Source organism: Teleopsis dalmanni, chromosome 1 (genome assembly GCF_002237135.1).
Source record: "Teleopsis dalmanni isolate 2A chromosome 1, ASM223713v2, whole genome shotgun sequence".
Taxonomy (NCBI): Eukaryota; Metazoa; Arthropoda; class Insecta; order Diptera; family Diopsidae; genus Teleopsis; species Teleopsis dalmanni.
In genome coordinates, this window is record NC_051846.1 from 8,641,388 (window position 1) to 8,660,707 (window position 19,320).

The window sequence follows — 19,320 nt, forward strand, 5'->3', positions numbered from 1 at the left end:
ATTAAATATCGGTCGTAATACCAATTTATTATAAATTTATTAATAAATTTTCATTTGTTAATTTACTATATTTTATCACATCTTCAGTTATTTTGTTTTTTTTCAATGCATATATAAAGTACATAGCTTATGCGACGCGATCAAGCAAACCGAGCCACTGAAAGGCAAAGCCCAACTGCATTAAATCGAAAGCTTTTCTTGAATGAAACCAAACAAACGTCAGAGAAAAACGTCATTCTTGAATGAAGCCGATCGATTGCAGATTTTCTCATAAAAACAACGAAAACAATTTTTTGTTGTTTTTTGCAGCAAAAGGCAAAGCTAGACTTTCATATCAAAAAAATGAACGGCTTTTATTAAATTAATTTATTTACAAATGGATTAGAAAGTAATTTAGTGCGAAGTATGTTTTTTTTTGATATATGTATTGAGAATCATATAATATAATAAATTTATATTATACATTTAATATATATAAAGTATAATTCATATTTTATATATTTTATATATAAAATATTTAAATTATAAATAAATTCTCTGTAATAAAAAATTATACGTCCTATGGCAATCAATTGAACTTCAATTAAAAAAAAAAATAAGAAAGAAATTTTTAAATCTAAAAAAAATGTCTAAAATTTAATCAAGTGAATGCTTAGGTTGATCATATAAAAGTTTCGGATACCTACGAATATCATCAGTGGTCTTTGGAAACATCTATTGGTTTAACTGTCCGTCAAACAAAGCAACTAATATTAAAACAGATTTTTAAAGTCAATTATGACGAAAGAAACCATGTTTTTTATATAAAAACTATTGTTTTAATAGAGAAGTATTTTAAATGGTAGTAAATATCAAAACCAAAACTTTTAGTATTTCTGATATAATACATATAAAAAAAGGTTTCTTTGACATTCTTAGAAGGAAGAAGTCTGTAATACAGTTTGAAAAAAAAAAAACACATGTGAAGTAGCAATAAGTATCGAGTACTTAATAAACATTAACTCAAGCCATGTGATATACTTATTAAAAATAAAATATACATATATACAGTTAACTAGCTGATCCAACGAACTTTGTGTCACTCACTTGATTCTAATGATCGAGCAAGAGCAGTGTGAACTCTCTTTCTTGCCTAGTCTCAAATGTTATACATTAATCTCGAGTGTTATACATTAATCTCGAGAGTTAATCGGATTTACCAATCGAAAATGATGAGTTGATATGCAGATATCTGAGTTAGTGATTCATCACCTTAACTCTATTATATCTGTGGACAGTTTTAAGTCACACTAAGAATAACTGAATACGGGGCTTTATAATATGATGGATCTGATGTCATTGTATCTGCCTGTGTTTATCAGATTTCGCTGTCTCAGATCGACTCTCAGATCTCTGTGGTTATCCGCTCCTCTTATGTACCATGGGGCGTTAGCCAGTTTTCTTAACGCGATATTTTGCCCTCTTTGAAGAATTTTTAATATTGAGTTTGGTGCTTGGAAAAACGCAATATTGCCATAGAGTAGTTCTGGTTTAATAATCTGCTTGAATATGTTAACTCAATTCTTTATGTTGAGCTTTTTACTGCTGTTGAGCAAAACGCGATTAGTGTTATATAAATTGAAATGTTTAAAACAAAATCTATATACGAGTACATATAACAAAATCTCAATACATGAAATCTACTTAGTTTCAAAAAATATTTTTATTTAAAAGAAAGAAACTCTATGGTTCAAGTAAAGTGAAAGTCATTTGTATTGCAAATTTCTAAGTGAAGTGAAAGAGAAATAAAGTTTTTCATTACTAAACGCTTTCAGAACAAATATTTTCCTTAGTATATTTAACATAATTTTAGTAACTATTCTTCCATAGGATTTGTTTTTTCTATATATAGTATATTTCTCTTGTTTTCTCTAAATAAAATTTTTAGTTCAAACAAAAGCAGAAATAATGCAAATATATTTTGTAATCATTAGGAGAAGCAAGTCAAGTCAAGTCAAATTTTAGTGAATTCATTTTCATGTTCGTGCATGCACAGCAGAAGCAGCAGAAGCAAGGCGGGTTCCCTCAGCGGTTCCATAGCGAAGAGAACTCACAGCAGAGACGGGTGAGTGTTTTGCCAGTGCTTACGCCAGTGGCCCTATCCGATGTCTAACCGTTGTCATTTGTGCAAAGGATTTTTGTGCTGCACAGCATCCAGCATCCAGCAGCAGATGATTTATATAGCAAAATGCAAGCATTCATTCGGTGAAGAGCGGGAGAAGTGTGCGAGTGCAACACAATTTAATGTCGTCGAAATACTTGCAAGCAAACAAACACGCAAACAAAAACAACAACAAGAACAACAACAACATCGCAGCAGCGGCGCAATGCATTCCTCATCATTGCGCGCTGCTGTTTAAGCAAAGCTCAAGTTTGATTAAAGCAAGGAAGTAACATGCCAACATTTGGACTCACACCCATACTCACACACAACACACAACAGACAACACACAAACACACACATGTAAACATTTACTCGCATTTTCGCTTTTGCCGAGTTGTTTAAATATTTTTGGCAAGTAAGTAGCAAAGAAACAGGCGGGCGGGTGAGCGGGTGGGCAGGCGATATGTGATGCGAAATGCGATGCTGGGAAAGAAGAGTAAAAGTGGTGTGCGGTGCGCATGTGCTGCAATTGCAACATGCACAAATATTTGACACCATTTTGTTTCAATATTTAAGCGCTGCCGTTTCACAGACAACCACAGAACGGCAGAGTCAGAGTCCGAGTCCGAGTCACAGGCAAATGGCAAATGGCATAAGCAGCACCGAGCCGAGCCGAGCCAGCATCAAAGATGAAAAGTTTCGTTAAGTTTTTTTCTTTTTTTTTCTCTTTTACATTTGTTTTTGTTTTGCTTTTGTGTTTGTGTTTGTCTTTGTCTTTTTTTTCACTTTTTGCATTTATTTGTTTTGTTATTTATTTGTTTTTGTGCGATGACAAAAGCAGAACCGGACCAATTGGCCGTGGTCGGCATGACCACTTAAAGAGTACTTAATTTTTAAATTTTGGGAGGATATTCCATATTTTACCCAAAAATGTGTGCAAATTAAATTTCAATATCAATTTTATTTTTATGAACATTACACATTGCACAAAAGGATAAAGGACAACAGATAACGGATAGAGGATAACAGATGAGAGATGAGAGATGAAAGGAACTGTCAATTGCAAACAACATCCTTTGCTTAACACAATTTGTGTGCCATGCACTACACGCGGTGCGGCGTAAGTGATTGTGCTGTGCTGTGCTGTTCTGTGCTGTGCTGCACATGTGCTAAGCTTAAAGTTATTACTGCTTTTTATGCACACCCAAGTACGTATTTATGCTTTATTTATCTGTTTTATGACTACAAGGACACTCGTCCTGAAAATGAAACTTAGGCAAAATGCGACAAACAAACGACCACACCTGTTCTGTTCTGTTCTATTTTGTTCTGTACTGTTCGGTACCATACTTTTCTGTTGTCTTCTTCTCCGCTGATGATGAAGGATACGATATATACGATATGTGATGCGATTGGGTGTGTGTGATGTTCTGCTCCATTTATTTACACATGTGGAAACTGCAAACAGGAATCAAATATTTTAAAGCATTTTTTTAATTTTAATCTTAACATCTTGCTTAAAAATTGCTTCCCGGAGAATCTTCATTTTCTTTATTAAAGATATCCTTCCAAATTTAAAATATTTTCTCAATTTTTGACAGTTTTTTCAATTCAATTGAAGGTAAATGCTCAATAATTGAACTGTAGAGTGATATAGGTAATTACCATAAGATTCAGGGCTTAAACTGTGACTGAGTCTAGGTTGCACGGAGTATTACACACATTGCTTTAACAGTCACGTGTGTCCATACTACGAGTATAGTGTCGGAAACTGTAGGTGACTTCAACAGTAACCTAACGTCTCCGACCCCTGAACGCTTTTACAAAGAACAGGGAAGAGCGTGTTGACTTCGATCTATAATACAACACACATAGTTTTAACAGTTACGTGTATCTGTGTTATATCGTGCCGAATATAGTTCAGTTTTATATTCGTTTCAGTTTATCTTCAGTTCAGGCAGCAGAGTACAGCGGAAGTGAAAGGCTCTCAATAAATAAATTTTTCTTGTGAGAACCTTAAACAGCGCTGAGTTTATCCCATTACTAAACGAACCAAGAAGAAAAGGTTCATTACAATTGTAGTCATTAGAGCAGAATATAACTAATGGCGTTTGTGATTGGTAAATCTGGTTGGAATCCAAATTTAATTTCGTTCTATTCAATTCTGTTGCTTAATCGAACATTTTTAGAGTAATCTCTAAAAAGACTAATAAGAGAAAAGACTGTAAGTGAGTGATTTCCATGAACTGTGAATATTGTCAATATCAATGGAATAGATAAATTTTACCATAAGCTGTATTGTTTTTAAGTATTTTTTACAAGATTCGATAAATATATATTAGAGGATGCCCGTCTTATGAAAGATGGTCTCAAGTAGCCACTAAAACGTATATCTATTGTGATACCAAGGAAAAATGTTAAGGAATTCTAATGAAACATAAATTTAATATTTGGCATCTAGGGAAACTGCTGCGCCATTTTGACAGGCAGTGTCTTCCAAGCAACAGTGGAGATATCTGACAGACATTTGTACAAATCATAATCTTCAGTAAACCGATGCTTTCTGGAGAGTGGTAGACAGAGTAATCTTCAGTAAACCGTTACTTTTTGGAGAGTGGTAGACAGTGACAGAGTAGACATTTGAGAGAGTAATTGTGCGTTTTTTATATTCTATTTCTCTGTTCTCAACAACCTTAACCCCCATTCAATCAATGCAGGAGAGCCGTTCAAACTTTTTAGATCTGTTATAGAATTTTTTTCACTAAAACAAATGCTGTACAGCAATGGAATTAGAAATTTAAAATCAATCAAGATTAATTAGTTATTTTGATCTTATGGCTTTGTCATAAGGTCATGTTAGCGTTTGGTTTGGTATAGAGAGTCTTCCATATAACAAAGTATGTTTCCTTAGTCAGCACTCAACAAGATTAATAATTACTATGTTGTGTTGTGATAACCATAATGAATGACTTGTTTCTTTCTTAGTACCAGGAAAACCACACTACATTGCAACCACTCTAGAATACTAACCTTCGCAGTCTTTAAGACTTTTTCCATATTATTGTTGTTGTTGTAACCCAAAGAGACTTAGTTGCTATGCCTCTGTTGCACGTTTGTAAAATTGTGTGGCTTCAGGACATGTTTTATCTTTGATAGACATTTGGACGAGGAAGTTCGCAGTTGTGCACAGTTCAGCTTTGGATGATATTGTTTCTTGTTATTTATTTTTGAATAATTTTCAATACATAGTCTTTGATAAATATTATTTGATAAAAATTAAGAACGGTTTTTTTATAATGTCATATATAAATATTTTATTAAGCTGTTTTATAGTTTCTTTAAGCTATTACAATAACTTTTTTCATCTTTCTGGCAGCAGTATGATCCCAAGCTCATAAAACTTCTGATCTTTGGGAACACAAAAGTGATCCAACTAATTTTAAATGTCCAAGTAATATAATTAGATCACTAGATCTATAAAGGTTTATGTAGCATCACATCTACATAATGATTTCGTCGATTCTTTAATTAAATTTGAATTATCTAATTACTGGAGAAGTACAGAAAAATCATGGAAAATGTTTACGGTTTTTTTATAATGTCATATATAAATATTTTATTAAGCTGCTTTATAGTTTCTTTAATCTGTTACAATAACTTTTTCCATCTTTCTGGCAGCAGTATGATCCCAAGCTCATAAAACTTCTGATCTTTGGGAACACAAAAGTGATCCAACTAATTTTAAATGTCCAAGTAATATAATTAGATCAGTAGATCTATAAAGGTTTATGTAGCATCACATCTACATAATGATTTCGTCGATTCTTTAAATGATCTATTTAGTCGAGAAGTACAGAAAAATCATGAAAAATGTTAACACTTATTATTTTTTTGTTAAACTTATTTAATTCTTTGTAAAAGTCAATTGTCATTATTTAATTATTAATAATATTTAAATTGATAAATTAATTCTTACATAAAATTGTCTTTTTCTAATCAAATTTATCCCTAGTATTCCTATTGAAGTGGAGAACCAGAACCAGCTGATGCTACTTGCTTCTGCGTTAATTTATTTAAAGAGCTTCTTTTAAATTGAAACTATGTATTTAACATGGAATACATATCACTGAAATATACTCGTATAAATAATGTATAAAATCACACTATAAGCCATTTCATGCCATGTACTCTTATGTGGGGGCTAATATCTTTTGCGCGATGAGCTCTCGAATGCGTTTTGAAGTAAAGTATTAAGTGTCAAGTGTCACTGAGCTTATTATTTGGTGCGAATTCGCTGCACCATTACAGCGACAGCACTATTGCATATCCACACTACATTATATATGAAATGATAATCTCTATGCATATAGACATATAGACATTCATTCACATAAACATACGCCCTTCCTTCCATGTGTTTGATCCAAGCGCAAAACCTTCACTTTCGCTGCACTAGAAAAAAGGTACGCGTGCCTTGTTCTCCATGGCGGCAAGCAGCGTAGCGCTTCCTTTGCCAGTTTCGTCCTGCAGTGCTGAGTGTAGGCATTTGCATGGTTCGTTGGTTGCGCTGCAGTGCGTGCTCATGAACTGGAATGAGCTTTTAAGTAGAATGCATAGTTTTGCTATGTTCTCGTTTTTAGTTTTTGTTTTGTTCTTTTAGTCCTTTTTACTAGTCCTTTTCTCTTTTGATACGTGCAGTTCCTACAAGTATTGACGTAATTGTTTTTACGTCAAAAAAGGACACTAATTTATTTTGGTTTTGGATTGACTTTATTTATGGTTTTAATATATTCAGAGCCAATTATGGACATTTTTGATTAGCAGATTGAAGTAATAAAAGCTACACAATCATAATATAAGGATCATATAACCCTAGATTGCCATTCAATAATGGATCTGACATTACATTTGACTTTGGTGCAATACTATTTGATAGCACCTCGTATGGAATTAAACACATTTGAGCTTCTATTCGGAATTAATTTGCACAAAACATTAGACTTTATCTTCAGATAATTTGCACAGTACAATAAGAAGCTAATCTGTGTCCATGCTTTCGGACTGGTGAGACTACATCTGGTAAGACTATAAAGACTACATCAATTTTGTAATTTATATTTAATTTTTTTATTATGGTTTATTTTTCAGTTATATATTATGTTCAAGAAAAAAAAAGTGTATATATATGTGAGATCAAATCAAAATTGACTACAATATTTAATTTTTATCAAGCGATGACTGAAATAATAAACACTCTCTACACTATTTCGCTAGTACTCACTCACCCACTAAAGACCTACGAATTCAGGATTGCATCCTTTAATAAATTTAGTGAATAATATGAGTTTCCTCTGAGCAAATTCAAATATATCGGAGGTCTTCTTAGAGAAAGAAAGAGAAAGAGAGAGAAGTGTTATAAAGTTAAGTAACTTTTAGAATAATTTCATTCGATTTGGAAGAAGTTATATTCTTAAATAAAATTGAATTTTGTCGAAACTAAAGTATATATATTTATACATTTATTTATTAAGTATTATTTAAGGATCATAGGGCTTTAAAAAGACATGACTAACTTCTGTATTTCAGTAAACCTACAATTTGTATTCTTGTATCCATACCAACGCTTCAACGATGGCGTATTCCAACAAATGGTTTTTAAAGGAATTGACACGATGTTCAGGACTACAAACGAAGCGGCTTCAGTACTGTGAAGATTATCTATTTATTGGTCTGGTAGAAATAAAAATAGTAAACTTATGGGATCATCTACGCTTTATCTGAAAGACCAAATAGCTTAACAGGGGTAATACACGGAGATAATTCAAAGAAATTGCTGCAGGCACTTACAAAAATGATTAAATTTTATTAAAATCTGAATTGACAATAAAATATTGTGTATTAGTAATAATAGTTAGAGTAATTCCCTTTTTTCAATCAATTTTAAGGAAAATCATAGTTGGCAATCAATGTTTTTGATTGAAAGTATTGATAATTGTATTAGCACGTTTCCAGGGTATCACAGTGGATCGTTATTCGAGCTCAAGTGGATTTTAGTGTATAAGACCCGTACCTAAACCAAATCGAACCTAACTTAACCTACATCAACACGCCACATGTCACATAGTCTAAAATGTATCAACACGTACCCTGTCAACCTAACCTAACCCATATATCAGTTCAAATACTTCTTAACCATCCTGTTATATTACAAACATTAACTGCTTCTATTATACTGAAGGGAGTTAGAATATCCTCCATCACATGATTGTCAGTTATTTTATTATCAACAAATCTCTCATGGCCACGTGTCCGGAAGAGTGTTAGTAGCCCTCCTACATAAGATATTATTTCGGCGTTGGACTAACTTAGATTTGATGATCCGAGGGTGGAAGAGACTTTACCACTGCCTTGTTAATCTTGTAACCATGAAATCTCTTAACCAATTTCGACAAGAAATTATGGTCTAACTTAGACTTTGTGATCCAAAGTTGAAGCTTCTCTTGCCGCTGCCTGGTTAATGTAAACCTTCGAATTTCTGACGGACAGGAATCTGGAAGAGTATTACTTTATGCTTAGTGGCTCACTTACATCAGAGACTATTTCAGATTTCGATTAACTTTGACTTGTTGTTCCATGGCTAAAGAGATTCAATTGCATATATTCAAAGTCCTTATTCCCTTATTGGAAACCCATATTCGAGTTTTCAAAGGATTCAATAAATTTTATTGAATTTCTGATATTAAATATTTATAAAGAAACTGCAGTTATTAGTTTTATTTTTATTTTTTTCTTTCAAATTAGAAAAAGAAGAACTGCAAACATCAAAAAGCTTAGCTGAGGTTTTCACTAATATTTTTTTTGTGTTTTTGTTAAATTAAAACAAAAAATTTAAAATGGCAACAACAACAACAAAAGCAACAATGAAATGTGCAATAAAAAGCATTGCCGAATTTCGTGAGTTTGTTTTGTTTGTAGGACATTGAGTGGGTGTGGTTCATCAGGGCCAAAAACGATTCGCACTCGTGTAAGCTCATTGCCGGCTCCATAATTACAAGAACAGAGGCGACGGCTTCAACGTCAGAACAAGTGTCAGATTAAAATTTCGTAAAAGCACCGCACCATTTTTTTCGCTTTTTTCACTTTTCCACTTTTCCACTTTTTTCCGTCTTCTGCTTTGCACCACAAAGCGAAAAAGTATTCCTGTGAGCCATTCCATGTGCAAGCAAATGCGTCATTGATTTAAGCTGCGACGTTGCAAGCTTTTCTGGGACTGATTTTATGAATGAAAGTTACTAGTTTTGCCTAACGAATTCACTTAGATATGCACACACTAATGTTAATGCGACGTACGTACGTACATACATTCCTAAATGTAAGTAAATAAGCGCTGACCTTATTTCCCACCAAGTCATGTAGGCCAAAAGCTCGACATGGTTAGAGGGAGTTTGTGGTTGCTGAACTTACAAAAATTGATAGAAAGAAACATAGAACATAGAAATTAGGTGAAATATTGCCGAAGACTACATAATTCTCCAAACGGGTTGCTGTCCATAATAACATATCACAAGAAACTCATATTTTTTTTATATGAATAAAAGCAATTAATCAATTGTCAAGTAAACCTTATACGAGGAGACTAATAATCAAAAATGATTTTAGTATTATAAATACATATACAAAATATTATATTAAATTGTAATACATAGAGCGATAGTTTTATACACTGTCGTATTAAGCAATGTCAGCTGTTTACGGCGAATTAAAATATAGTTAATACACAAACCTTTAGAGTAAAAAGTGTACATGACTAACCAAAAATTAATTACATTGTGACATGTAATACCAACAACAAAAACACTTATTACTATATATATTAATATTATTAGTATTAATATATGTTAATATTATTAATTTAATAATAATAATTATTATTAATATTATTAATATTATTAGTATTGTTATTAAAATTAATAGCATTAGTATCAGTATTAATTAATTAGTTACTAATACATAAAATGTGTTAATATGTAATCTTAATATTAAATTAATGCTTAATTAATATGAAATTAATATTAAATTTAATATTAATATTACCACAATAATATTAAATTAAAACCTAAATGCTTGCATACGGTTCAAATGAAAAATTAATACAAATTCTGAATAAAAAAAGTTTTCTAATATATTCAAATATTTTAAAACATTTATTTATATAGTCTTATGCCAATTTTTGTTGTGAAATGAAAAATAAAATTCCCAATTGTCAGATAGTTTAAAATTAATGTAAAAAATGCGATATAGAGGCAAGAAAATTTCATATAAATTTGGTCCTGCCATGCATAGCGAATTGCTAACCAGGGTACAGTACGGAGTAAATTTAAGCCAAGTACATTGCAATGACATATGCATTTGAGCAGTCTTTTAATGTTTTTATAAGAGTCATATTGTGAAGAGAGTCATGGATATGTAAACATGTCTATAGACATGTTTGTGAACCATTGAAAACGCAGTACAATCATGGTTGAGTTAAGTCTGATATAACAAATTTTTCTTAAGATATTTTTATTATATACAAATTACACAAGTCTTAAAATTTTATATCATATTGTATAATGTGATATATAATTTATCGTATATTGTATGTGTTGTATACATAACTAAATATAAAGATTTCATATTATATTACAAAAGTACAATTACAAAATAATTAGTGAGAAGTAATTTCTTTTTCTAAAACAACTCTGATTTGAATTCGCTTCGTTTTTTTTCGCTGCTACGCCATATATTAAATTCGTAATGACAGATTTTGACGTATGTCACTTGTCGGTTTACCGCATAGCATTTCATTTCAAAGTTTTTGTTGTTATATCTTTTGTATTTGTATTCGCAATTTCTTTAAATATTTTAGCAAATATTTAATTGTTTGTGGTGTTAATATCATTACACTTTAAATTAGCAACGAATTAACTATTGTAATGAGTAATGAACTGCTGCAATACTTATTGCAAGGCTCAAGCAATTTGTCGCCGAATGCAAAAGGTAACTGCATTTTGTTGCAAAATATGTTTGATGTTTCGTAAAATTAAAATTTAAATAATTTAATTTTAATATGTATTAGAAATATTCTTACTCCACGCTGAAGATGAGTTTAATAAGGGAAATATGTTAAATTCAATATTTTATCAAGTACGCGCGCTTTTTCAATCTTTTCTCGATAACTACATGGAGGAAGCATATTGGAACACGACGCACTTCAAAGAAGCAAAAATTATGAGTCAAATGAATGATTGGGAAAAGGAGGACTTTAAAAGGTGAACTTGAGCATCTTCTATTAACATTAATTTTAATTTTATAATTAATTTATAAACTTATTGTAGTAATCCCTTGATGCAATATGCAGTAAAGACGTTAGCGGAGAAAAATAAAACTAAAAACGAAAAATGTGATTGCTGTCCCAAATCTATTGGCTATAATTTCTTGCAAAATATCACGGATTCTGTAAAAGGCATAGAGCAAATCAAAAAAATTTGTGCTGAATTTCCAACGCGTAAGTTAATATAAAAAAATGTTTTATATACGCAAATGGCTGTGAAGTTGATATTGATTCCTGAATTTTTTTGGGAAATAAATCATGTGCATGTAGTGCAGGAATAGCTGGGATTTAAAATTTTTTATAATTTTCAATTTACCACCAAATTTTTTACATTTGATTTATTAACTGTGATGTATTTAGTTTTTTGTTTATTTATTTTTTGTTTATTTATTTTTTGTTTATTTATTTTTTAAAACGTTTTTTTAATGGGTGTATTAATAGCTATTTTTTTGTTAATTTTTATATTTATTTCAATTTATTTACTCCATTCTTGTGTCTGTCTAGTTATTAACTTTTTAAAGTTGAATTATAATTCATGTGGTTGTAGCCAGCTATCAATATCAATGGTTCCACAAACGGTCGGGTCTACGTCCCGGAGCCACTCGTCGAAGGCGACCAAAAGCCGTTCAACATACCCCAAAGGGGTTACACAAGCAATTATAATCCATTGAATTATACTGTACGTTTGCTATATAACATATTTTTACCTCATAATTATTAAATCTTCAAAAAATTTGTCTTTTATTATAACTTTTGGTGGTCTTAGTTCCATTAAAATAACTTCAAATTTATATTTAATCAAAGAATTACAGTTTGGTTTGAGTCAACGTTTGCTTAGGCCGGCTACAGCTGCTAACTACCTATATTTTATATGACATTCTAAACATCTGTATTACTGAAAGTATTCTGAGAGTTAAAGCTTTCATTGCTTAATCCAATTGAATAAATCTAAGCGCTTGTGTTTCTACGTAACATCAATCAAGTATGCCAAATGCTTCGTTCTGTTAATCGATAGAATAACAATAGATTAGATTAATATTAGTCTATAAGTATTGTCGACGCAAAATTTGCTTTCGGTTGCTTGACAAATTATTGTATCATTAATTTATTTTATATATTAAATAAAATATAATTATTATAAGCATATAATCCAGTTGTTGAAGACGGGATCGTTCTACGGGTGTTCTTGTAAATTACTTCGTTCACATATGCTTCTAATGATGAAGTGATTCTCATAGATGAAGTTTCTGGCGCATTGTCGCACCCAACTTGATACAATGTTCATATTGTTATTACCATCTCACTTTTCATTATGATTAAATTTAAAAATACTTTATTTATTTTACAGAATGGACCATATTGCAAATATGCAAAGGACCACTGGCAAGGACCACCTATTCCATTTATCCACAGATACATGAAAGCGATGCGTGCATTTATTTGACAATATTACGTCATGTTCGAAGTGCTAAATATCCTAACCCAATATGCATACGTTTAAGTAGTCCCAAGCAAAAGCAATTATACCGAGATATGGCAGTCATCCCATTGGAATTCAAACAACACGTCAATATCAATGGACAAACATTAGATAAAGAAGCCAAAAAAAGATATTGGGATGTGCTTGGCGAATGTAATACAAAAATTATCGTAAGTACAAGTCTTATAATTCTGAAAAAATATTTCTAATTTTATTTGTTTTTTAATGCAGAAAGTTTTAGAAGACTTCAAAGAGTTTCTATATCCATGGTGTTTCTTATTTCGAGGAAAACCGTTCCCTTCGCCAAATGTCGAAGCTTATGAAAACAAAGCATTTAAATCTGTTGATGAGTTCTGCAATACTTACAAATGGGGATCTAAGGAACGTGTGATATTGTCTTTAGCCGCGTTGCATGTGCAGTCAATTTCACAGCTGGAACTGTTTGCTATTTGCAATACATTAACTGATAAAGAAAGAGAGCAAACCAAAGCTGCCAGTCTTTTATTTGAACTGAAAGTAACTTGTAAGTAAAGTTAATGCTAGTGCATGCAAACTATTGATTATATTATTGATGATTTACATTTTTAGCTTTTAAATATAAGGAGTCTATTAAAGATTGGAAAGCGTCAAATAACTATCCTTGCATTCTGGTTGTCGATGAAGTAAGTTAATTACTCTCAGCTTAAAAATTTCAACCGTTTACTGATTAGTATTTTTTTTAAGCGTTTGGATCATTTCTTTTGGGAAGAGATAAGTGTTGGACAAGAATATACCCGTGTGAACAACCTGCAAATGCTCTATACACTTTTCAGTAGTCACAAAGAAAAAATTAAAAATGGTTACTTAAAAGTGAATATAACAAATGGAGCCTGTGTGATTAATCCTGGTTAGTAAATAAATATTTATTCTTAGCATTATTATGTATAGTAAAGAAAAAACTTATTAATCTATTGCATCTAATATTTTAGATAGTAACTTACCTAATACGGAAAAGCGTATGTCTAAATTTTTTCAGTATTGGTTGCCACATTGGCAAATGAACATTGGCAATAAGCCTACTCAGGATCAACTACTTAAACAATTCTTCAAACAATCATGCTATGTGTTAGTAGTTAATTTATTTTATATTATTTATTGAACAATATTTTTAATATTCACTTGGTTTCTAGCTATGCTGGTCATGGATCTGGTCTACAATATATACACGGTAAATACATTGCTAAGCAACATATGAATTGTGTAGTGTTTCTCTTTGGTTGCGATTCCTCACGTCTGCATTCAAATGGTCTTTACAGTGAAATGGTGGGCCCGCATCTCTATTACCATGCAGCGAAGTGGTAAGTAATGTAGTTTGAATTGTTAGTTTGAATTGTTAGTTTGAATTGTTAAATTTATTGTTTTTTTAGTCCGACACTGGTAGGCACAATAATGCCTGCTTTAGACTCAAATATGGATACTGTGGCATCCTGTTTATTGAGTAGTTGGATAGCACCTAAGTCATGGAAAGATATTATACCTTGGACTTCCATAGAATTTCCAAAATGGTGTAAAGAAGGCATCATAAAACGTAAGAACATAAATTTTCTTAAACTTTATTTGTTAATTAATAATAGTAAGTCATCATCAACAAAATTATTTAATATTATTGTTGCTATTATAACACTTGCGTATCTGTAGAACAGGAAAGTTGTATTATTAGGTATTACAAAAAAAATGCATGGTTTGCAACTGAAAATGCTGCCATTTATTATATTAACTTCATTTTTCTCTTTCTATACAAAGATAATTAAACGACTTCATGGGTTAGAAATTCTCCTGCGTGCAACTAAAGATGCTGCTCTCAAATTTAATAAAAAACATACACTGCACTATTTCAACATTTTCCTTTTTATCCCCGCTGTATAATAATTATCTACGAGTATTATGTACAAATAAGTCCTGAGAACAGCTCAGAAGAGTGTGGCCATAGGAAAGGATAGAATGTAGGAAGAAATAACCGAGAAAACTGGGCTTGTGTGGGTTAAAGAGTAGATTAGCATTTAGGTGGGTATTGATTGAATCTAGTCTGGATCAAAGCAAATCAGGGGAAGAGATTGTTGTATTGATAACCTGTGGAGATTATATAGCAGTTAAATTAAAGGAATTGCAAGGTTCCACCCGTCGACGACCAAGTGCCGTTCCGTACATCCAAAACATCAACATAAGTTGATCAGCAACAACAAAGGAATTACAATACATGTGTAAGGAATGGTTGATTAAGGAAATGTGAAAGGGTAGGAGTTTGTTTAAAAAGCAATCAATTACGTGAGTTTGGATATGAGAACAAATAGGTGACATCATGTCAAGTATAGATGCAATTAGTGCTTACTATAGGAGTTAAAATATTTTTGTGTTACAAGTCGCTATGAGTAAGGTGGCTATATATTACGTGACTATATTCTAACTTTAATTGTGCGGTGAAAGTTTTATATAAAGAGAAGAGGAGGTATTTTACAAATATAAAATTTGTATAGAATTTCTTACTTAGCCTTATAATTAATAATTATAATCTTTAAACTATAATAAATATTTTTCTAATTTATTTTACAGCTGATACCACAAATAAAAACCAAAGTCTACTGAAGAACAGTTACAATAAAGGTAGTTTATGTGCTCTGATCGCAAAAGTACATCAACGCAAAACCGAAGTAAAACACTACAATACCGTACCTTATGTTTGCCGTGGCTTACCAGCTTGGAACGTCAATGTAGAAAATTTACCATAATAGTCATAATAACTTGTAATTTATTTTAAATAATTTATAAATTTTAATTATTGTTTTATATTTTATATTTTAATTTCTTGCAATATATCTTAAAATTAATTTTAGTTCAAATCATGCAATCGAATTGTTAAAAATAGTCGTTATTAATTTAGTTTATAATTGTGAAAGGTATTAAGAAAAAATAGGAATTTACATGTATTCGTCATTGTTAAAACGCAAGCTATAATTCGTAATCCATTTGCTAGTAATCAATATATTTGTATTATTCAGCTTAAGGTCGATTAATATATTCATTAAAGTTCTACACAAAGCGCATTTTTAGCCTTAATAGTATTTTTAAATAAGAGATAGCGAATGCGTTAAAAACAAGTTGAAAACTTTTCGATATAACTTACTTTATCTGTTTATGTGTGCGACCAATATTTAATACTTTTTGTTAATAATTGTTTTATAAGCAGAATTACTCTAAGTAGATATAAGTACCATATCTACTAAGTAGATGTTAGTACTATATCAACTAAGTAGATATAAGTACCATATCTACTAAGTAGATATAAGTACCATATCTACTAAGTAGATATTAGTACCATATCTACTAAGTAGATATTAGTACCATCTCTACTAAGTAGATATTAGCACCATATCTACTTAGAGTAACATATTATGTATATGTGTTTTTTTATTTATCATATTTTAAAATACTCATACATTTTAATTAATATACTTTGTAGGAAAAATGTAAATTCATTTGTTTTCCAAATAATATTTCCAAATACATTTGAAGATATATACGATTATAGTTTTGTCTAAATTGTGGTTATGTATTATTTATATGATTTTAAAACAAAAATATTGTTACCTCTTAAGCTCAGGTTTAAACTAAGTAAATACAAATGCAAATGAAAAATATTTTGTCTTTTAAGTTAAAAAAGTTTCTACTTAGATACACCTTCTCGGAGACTATTATTAGTGTTTCTTTTATTAGAAACATTATTAATAACAAAGGAAATATTAATTCAGCTGCGTCGAATTTTTCTTTTTAGTATAAGACCATTTTGTAGGTATAATTATAATATAAAAGTTTGTTACAATAGACACTCTTGAGTAATGGTCTAAAATTTAATTTGTTGCTATTTATTTCAGAGATTTTACAGATTTTTTTTCCTGAACATAGAAACATCGAAGTGAACGAGAAACCTGAAAGTTTAACAAACTCTGGTGCTTCCCCAGATGCTTTCCTAGCGGTACCGGTTCATGTTACTCTAGAAACTATTTAAAGAAGTACTTAGCTCTACTTTTTTCAACTTTCTTCAACTTGCCAATATGAACTGGAATTCCCTTAAGGCATGTGCAACATCTTGCGCTAGTTCATCTGCTTTTTCGTTTCCCTCAAATACGCTGTATCCTGGGATCCATATTCAGTGAACCCTGCTCCGTTCAACAAGGTCTTTAAGAAGTAGAAGGCATTCCTTACTTATTTTGAGGTCACTTGATGTGAGCGTTGTGCTAGGACTACTGATTTACTATAAGAGAAAATATATATGTTTTTCTCCATGTCGGGTTTCTCTTTATATTCCCTTAGACACAGTTCAATTGCGTGTACTTCGGCCTGAAAAACTGAGTTTTCTTGACTCATACTCGCAAATATTTCCTCTTTTGTTGTTCAGCTATAAAATATTATGTATTAAATCGTTTCTACTCAGAGAGTTATTATAATCAATTTTTTTCTTATAATGGGCCTGTTCCAGGTATTCAAGCTATATCGACATATAGCACGTATTGGGAAAATTTGCTCTAAATAGTTAACTCTACTTAATCTGTTGTAAAATTAGCGTGCCAGGGAAACTCAAGTCTCTTTAAATTTTAATTTTAAATAAGCAATACAAGTATCTTCAATAGATATTTACTGTGAAATGAATTTATTCTTTTTTATATTTATTTCTTTCGTTCATTTAATCAATTTGAGCCAAATCGAGCACCGACGTCATCTTTAAGTGAAAAAAAGAGTTAATTCGAAGACATTAATTAAATCAAATTAAATTAAATTTATTAATTTAATAAATTTTCTTCTTTTTATAAAAATCGTAGTTTAAAATTAAATAAATTAAATTTTTATATATCTATATATTTTTATTTATTATATTTGTATTTTAAAAGAATAATTCTTAAATTTTTTGCTCTACTGTGGTTAAAACTCTTTAATGGTTGTTGTTGTTGTTTTTTGTTATGGGAAGTGAACTTATATGAAAACTTGTTGCTGGCAATTGAAGCGCTAATGCAATGTGAACGAATTGTAGCGCTTCTTTGTTTTTGTTTTTTATTTTTTATTTTCGCATTTCGTGATTTTTGTTTTGCTATTGTTTTGTTTTTGTGGAGGTTAAAAATAGCAATGCGCGTCATTCTAAGTTTTCTTACTTAAGTTTGAAGTAAAGAGCTTTTTGCGTTGATTATAATTCTCAGATGAATTTTTGGGAAATTGTCGTTTATATATGAGTTCAAGCTTCGACACTCTCAGCGATTTGGAGTTCTCACAGTTGAAGTGGTTGGACACATCCCATTAATTGTGTTACTAAGATTAAAGATTGGATATATAAGATCAACAATTAAGTATAGAATATAAAGTAAAATACAATAATTCATACAACTCTTGTAACTTATACGAGAAAAACAGTAACTATGATATAAGTTAGAAACTAGAACTGCTGGGATCCATTTGTAATCGCCTTTTTGGCTATTTCGACACAAAAAAAATTTGAAAAAGTATTTATATTTAATTATTTATTATATTTAATTATTTATTTATTGATATAATTTTAATTATATTATTTATTATGTGATATTTTTAAATTTATATATAATTTTATATATTATAATATTTTCTAAAAACTGTAACAATCGCATCTATGTGGTAAAGTTCGTTAATAAACAAGTTTTTGGTATTAATCTTAATTAAGTTACTGTATAAATTGTAAGCAAATTGTTTGGCAATCAGAAGGCTTTTCCAACTTTCATGAGTCCATTATTGTCACATCTAAACATAAACAGGTGATAAGAAAGGCTTAACATTTTAAGCCTTTTTAATAGATCTCGCTCTTAATGCCCGCATTATATTAGAAAATTATATTAGATTAGATTATATATTAGTATATTATATATTATTATTTGATTATATATTATTATATTAGATTATATTAGTTGTAGTTCACTTTTCTAATTATTTTTAATTGATAAAAAAAGACTGAAGTTGAAAAAAATATAATGTTATAGATTAATTTTTTTTTTTGGCTATTTGTGGATAAACACGATTAGTCATCACTTCTAATTTGACAGGCACGAGTTCTAAGCCTGGCACTTGCAGTCCAAACAAATTATATACGGACTATAAACTAATTAAATAAAATTCGATTATTTTCAAAGACCACTGATGAAGAGTACTTGGCAATACTCAAAACAGCGTGTATGGTCAGCCAAATTTCAAGAAATTAAAAATAAAAAATTTTTGTCTTTGTCCTTTCTTTGCTATTTGAATCCGTCTAACTTTTAAATAGTTTCTTTCGTC

General features: G+C 30.5%; 1 protein-coding gene across 1 annotated transcript; it reads left to right on the top strand.

Annotated features, from left to right (window-relative positions):
- The first annotated feature begins 10,977 nt into the window (after window positions 1-10,977).
- Window positions 10,978-16,465, top strand: LOC119672386. The gene is made up of 11 exons (XM_038083417.1): window positions 10,978-11,182; window positions 11,262-11,454; window positions 11,521-11,690; window positions 12,865-13,166; window positions 13,228-13,519; window positions 13,585-13,658; window positions 13,720-13,882; window positions 13,965-14,100; window positions 14,166-14,333; window positions 14,403-14,563; window positions 15,586-16,465. The coding sequence occupies exons 1-11, from the start codon at window positions 11,119-11,121 to the stop codon at window positions 15,759-15,761; spliced, it is 1,899 nt and encodes a 632-aa protein (XP_037939345.1). The 5' UTR covers window positions 10,978-11,118; the 3' UTR covers window positions 15,762-16,465.
- The last annotated feature ends 2,855 nt before the right edge of the window (window positions 16,466-19,320 follow it).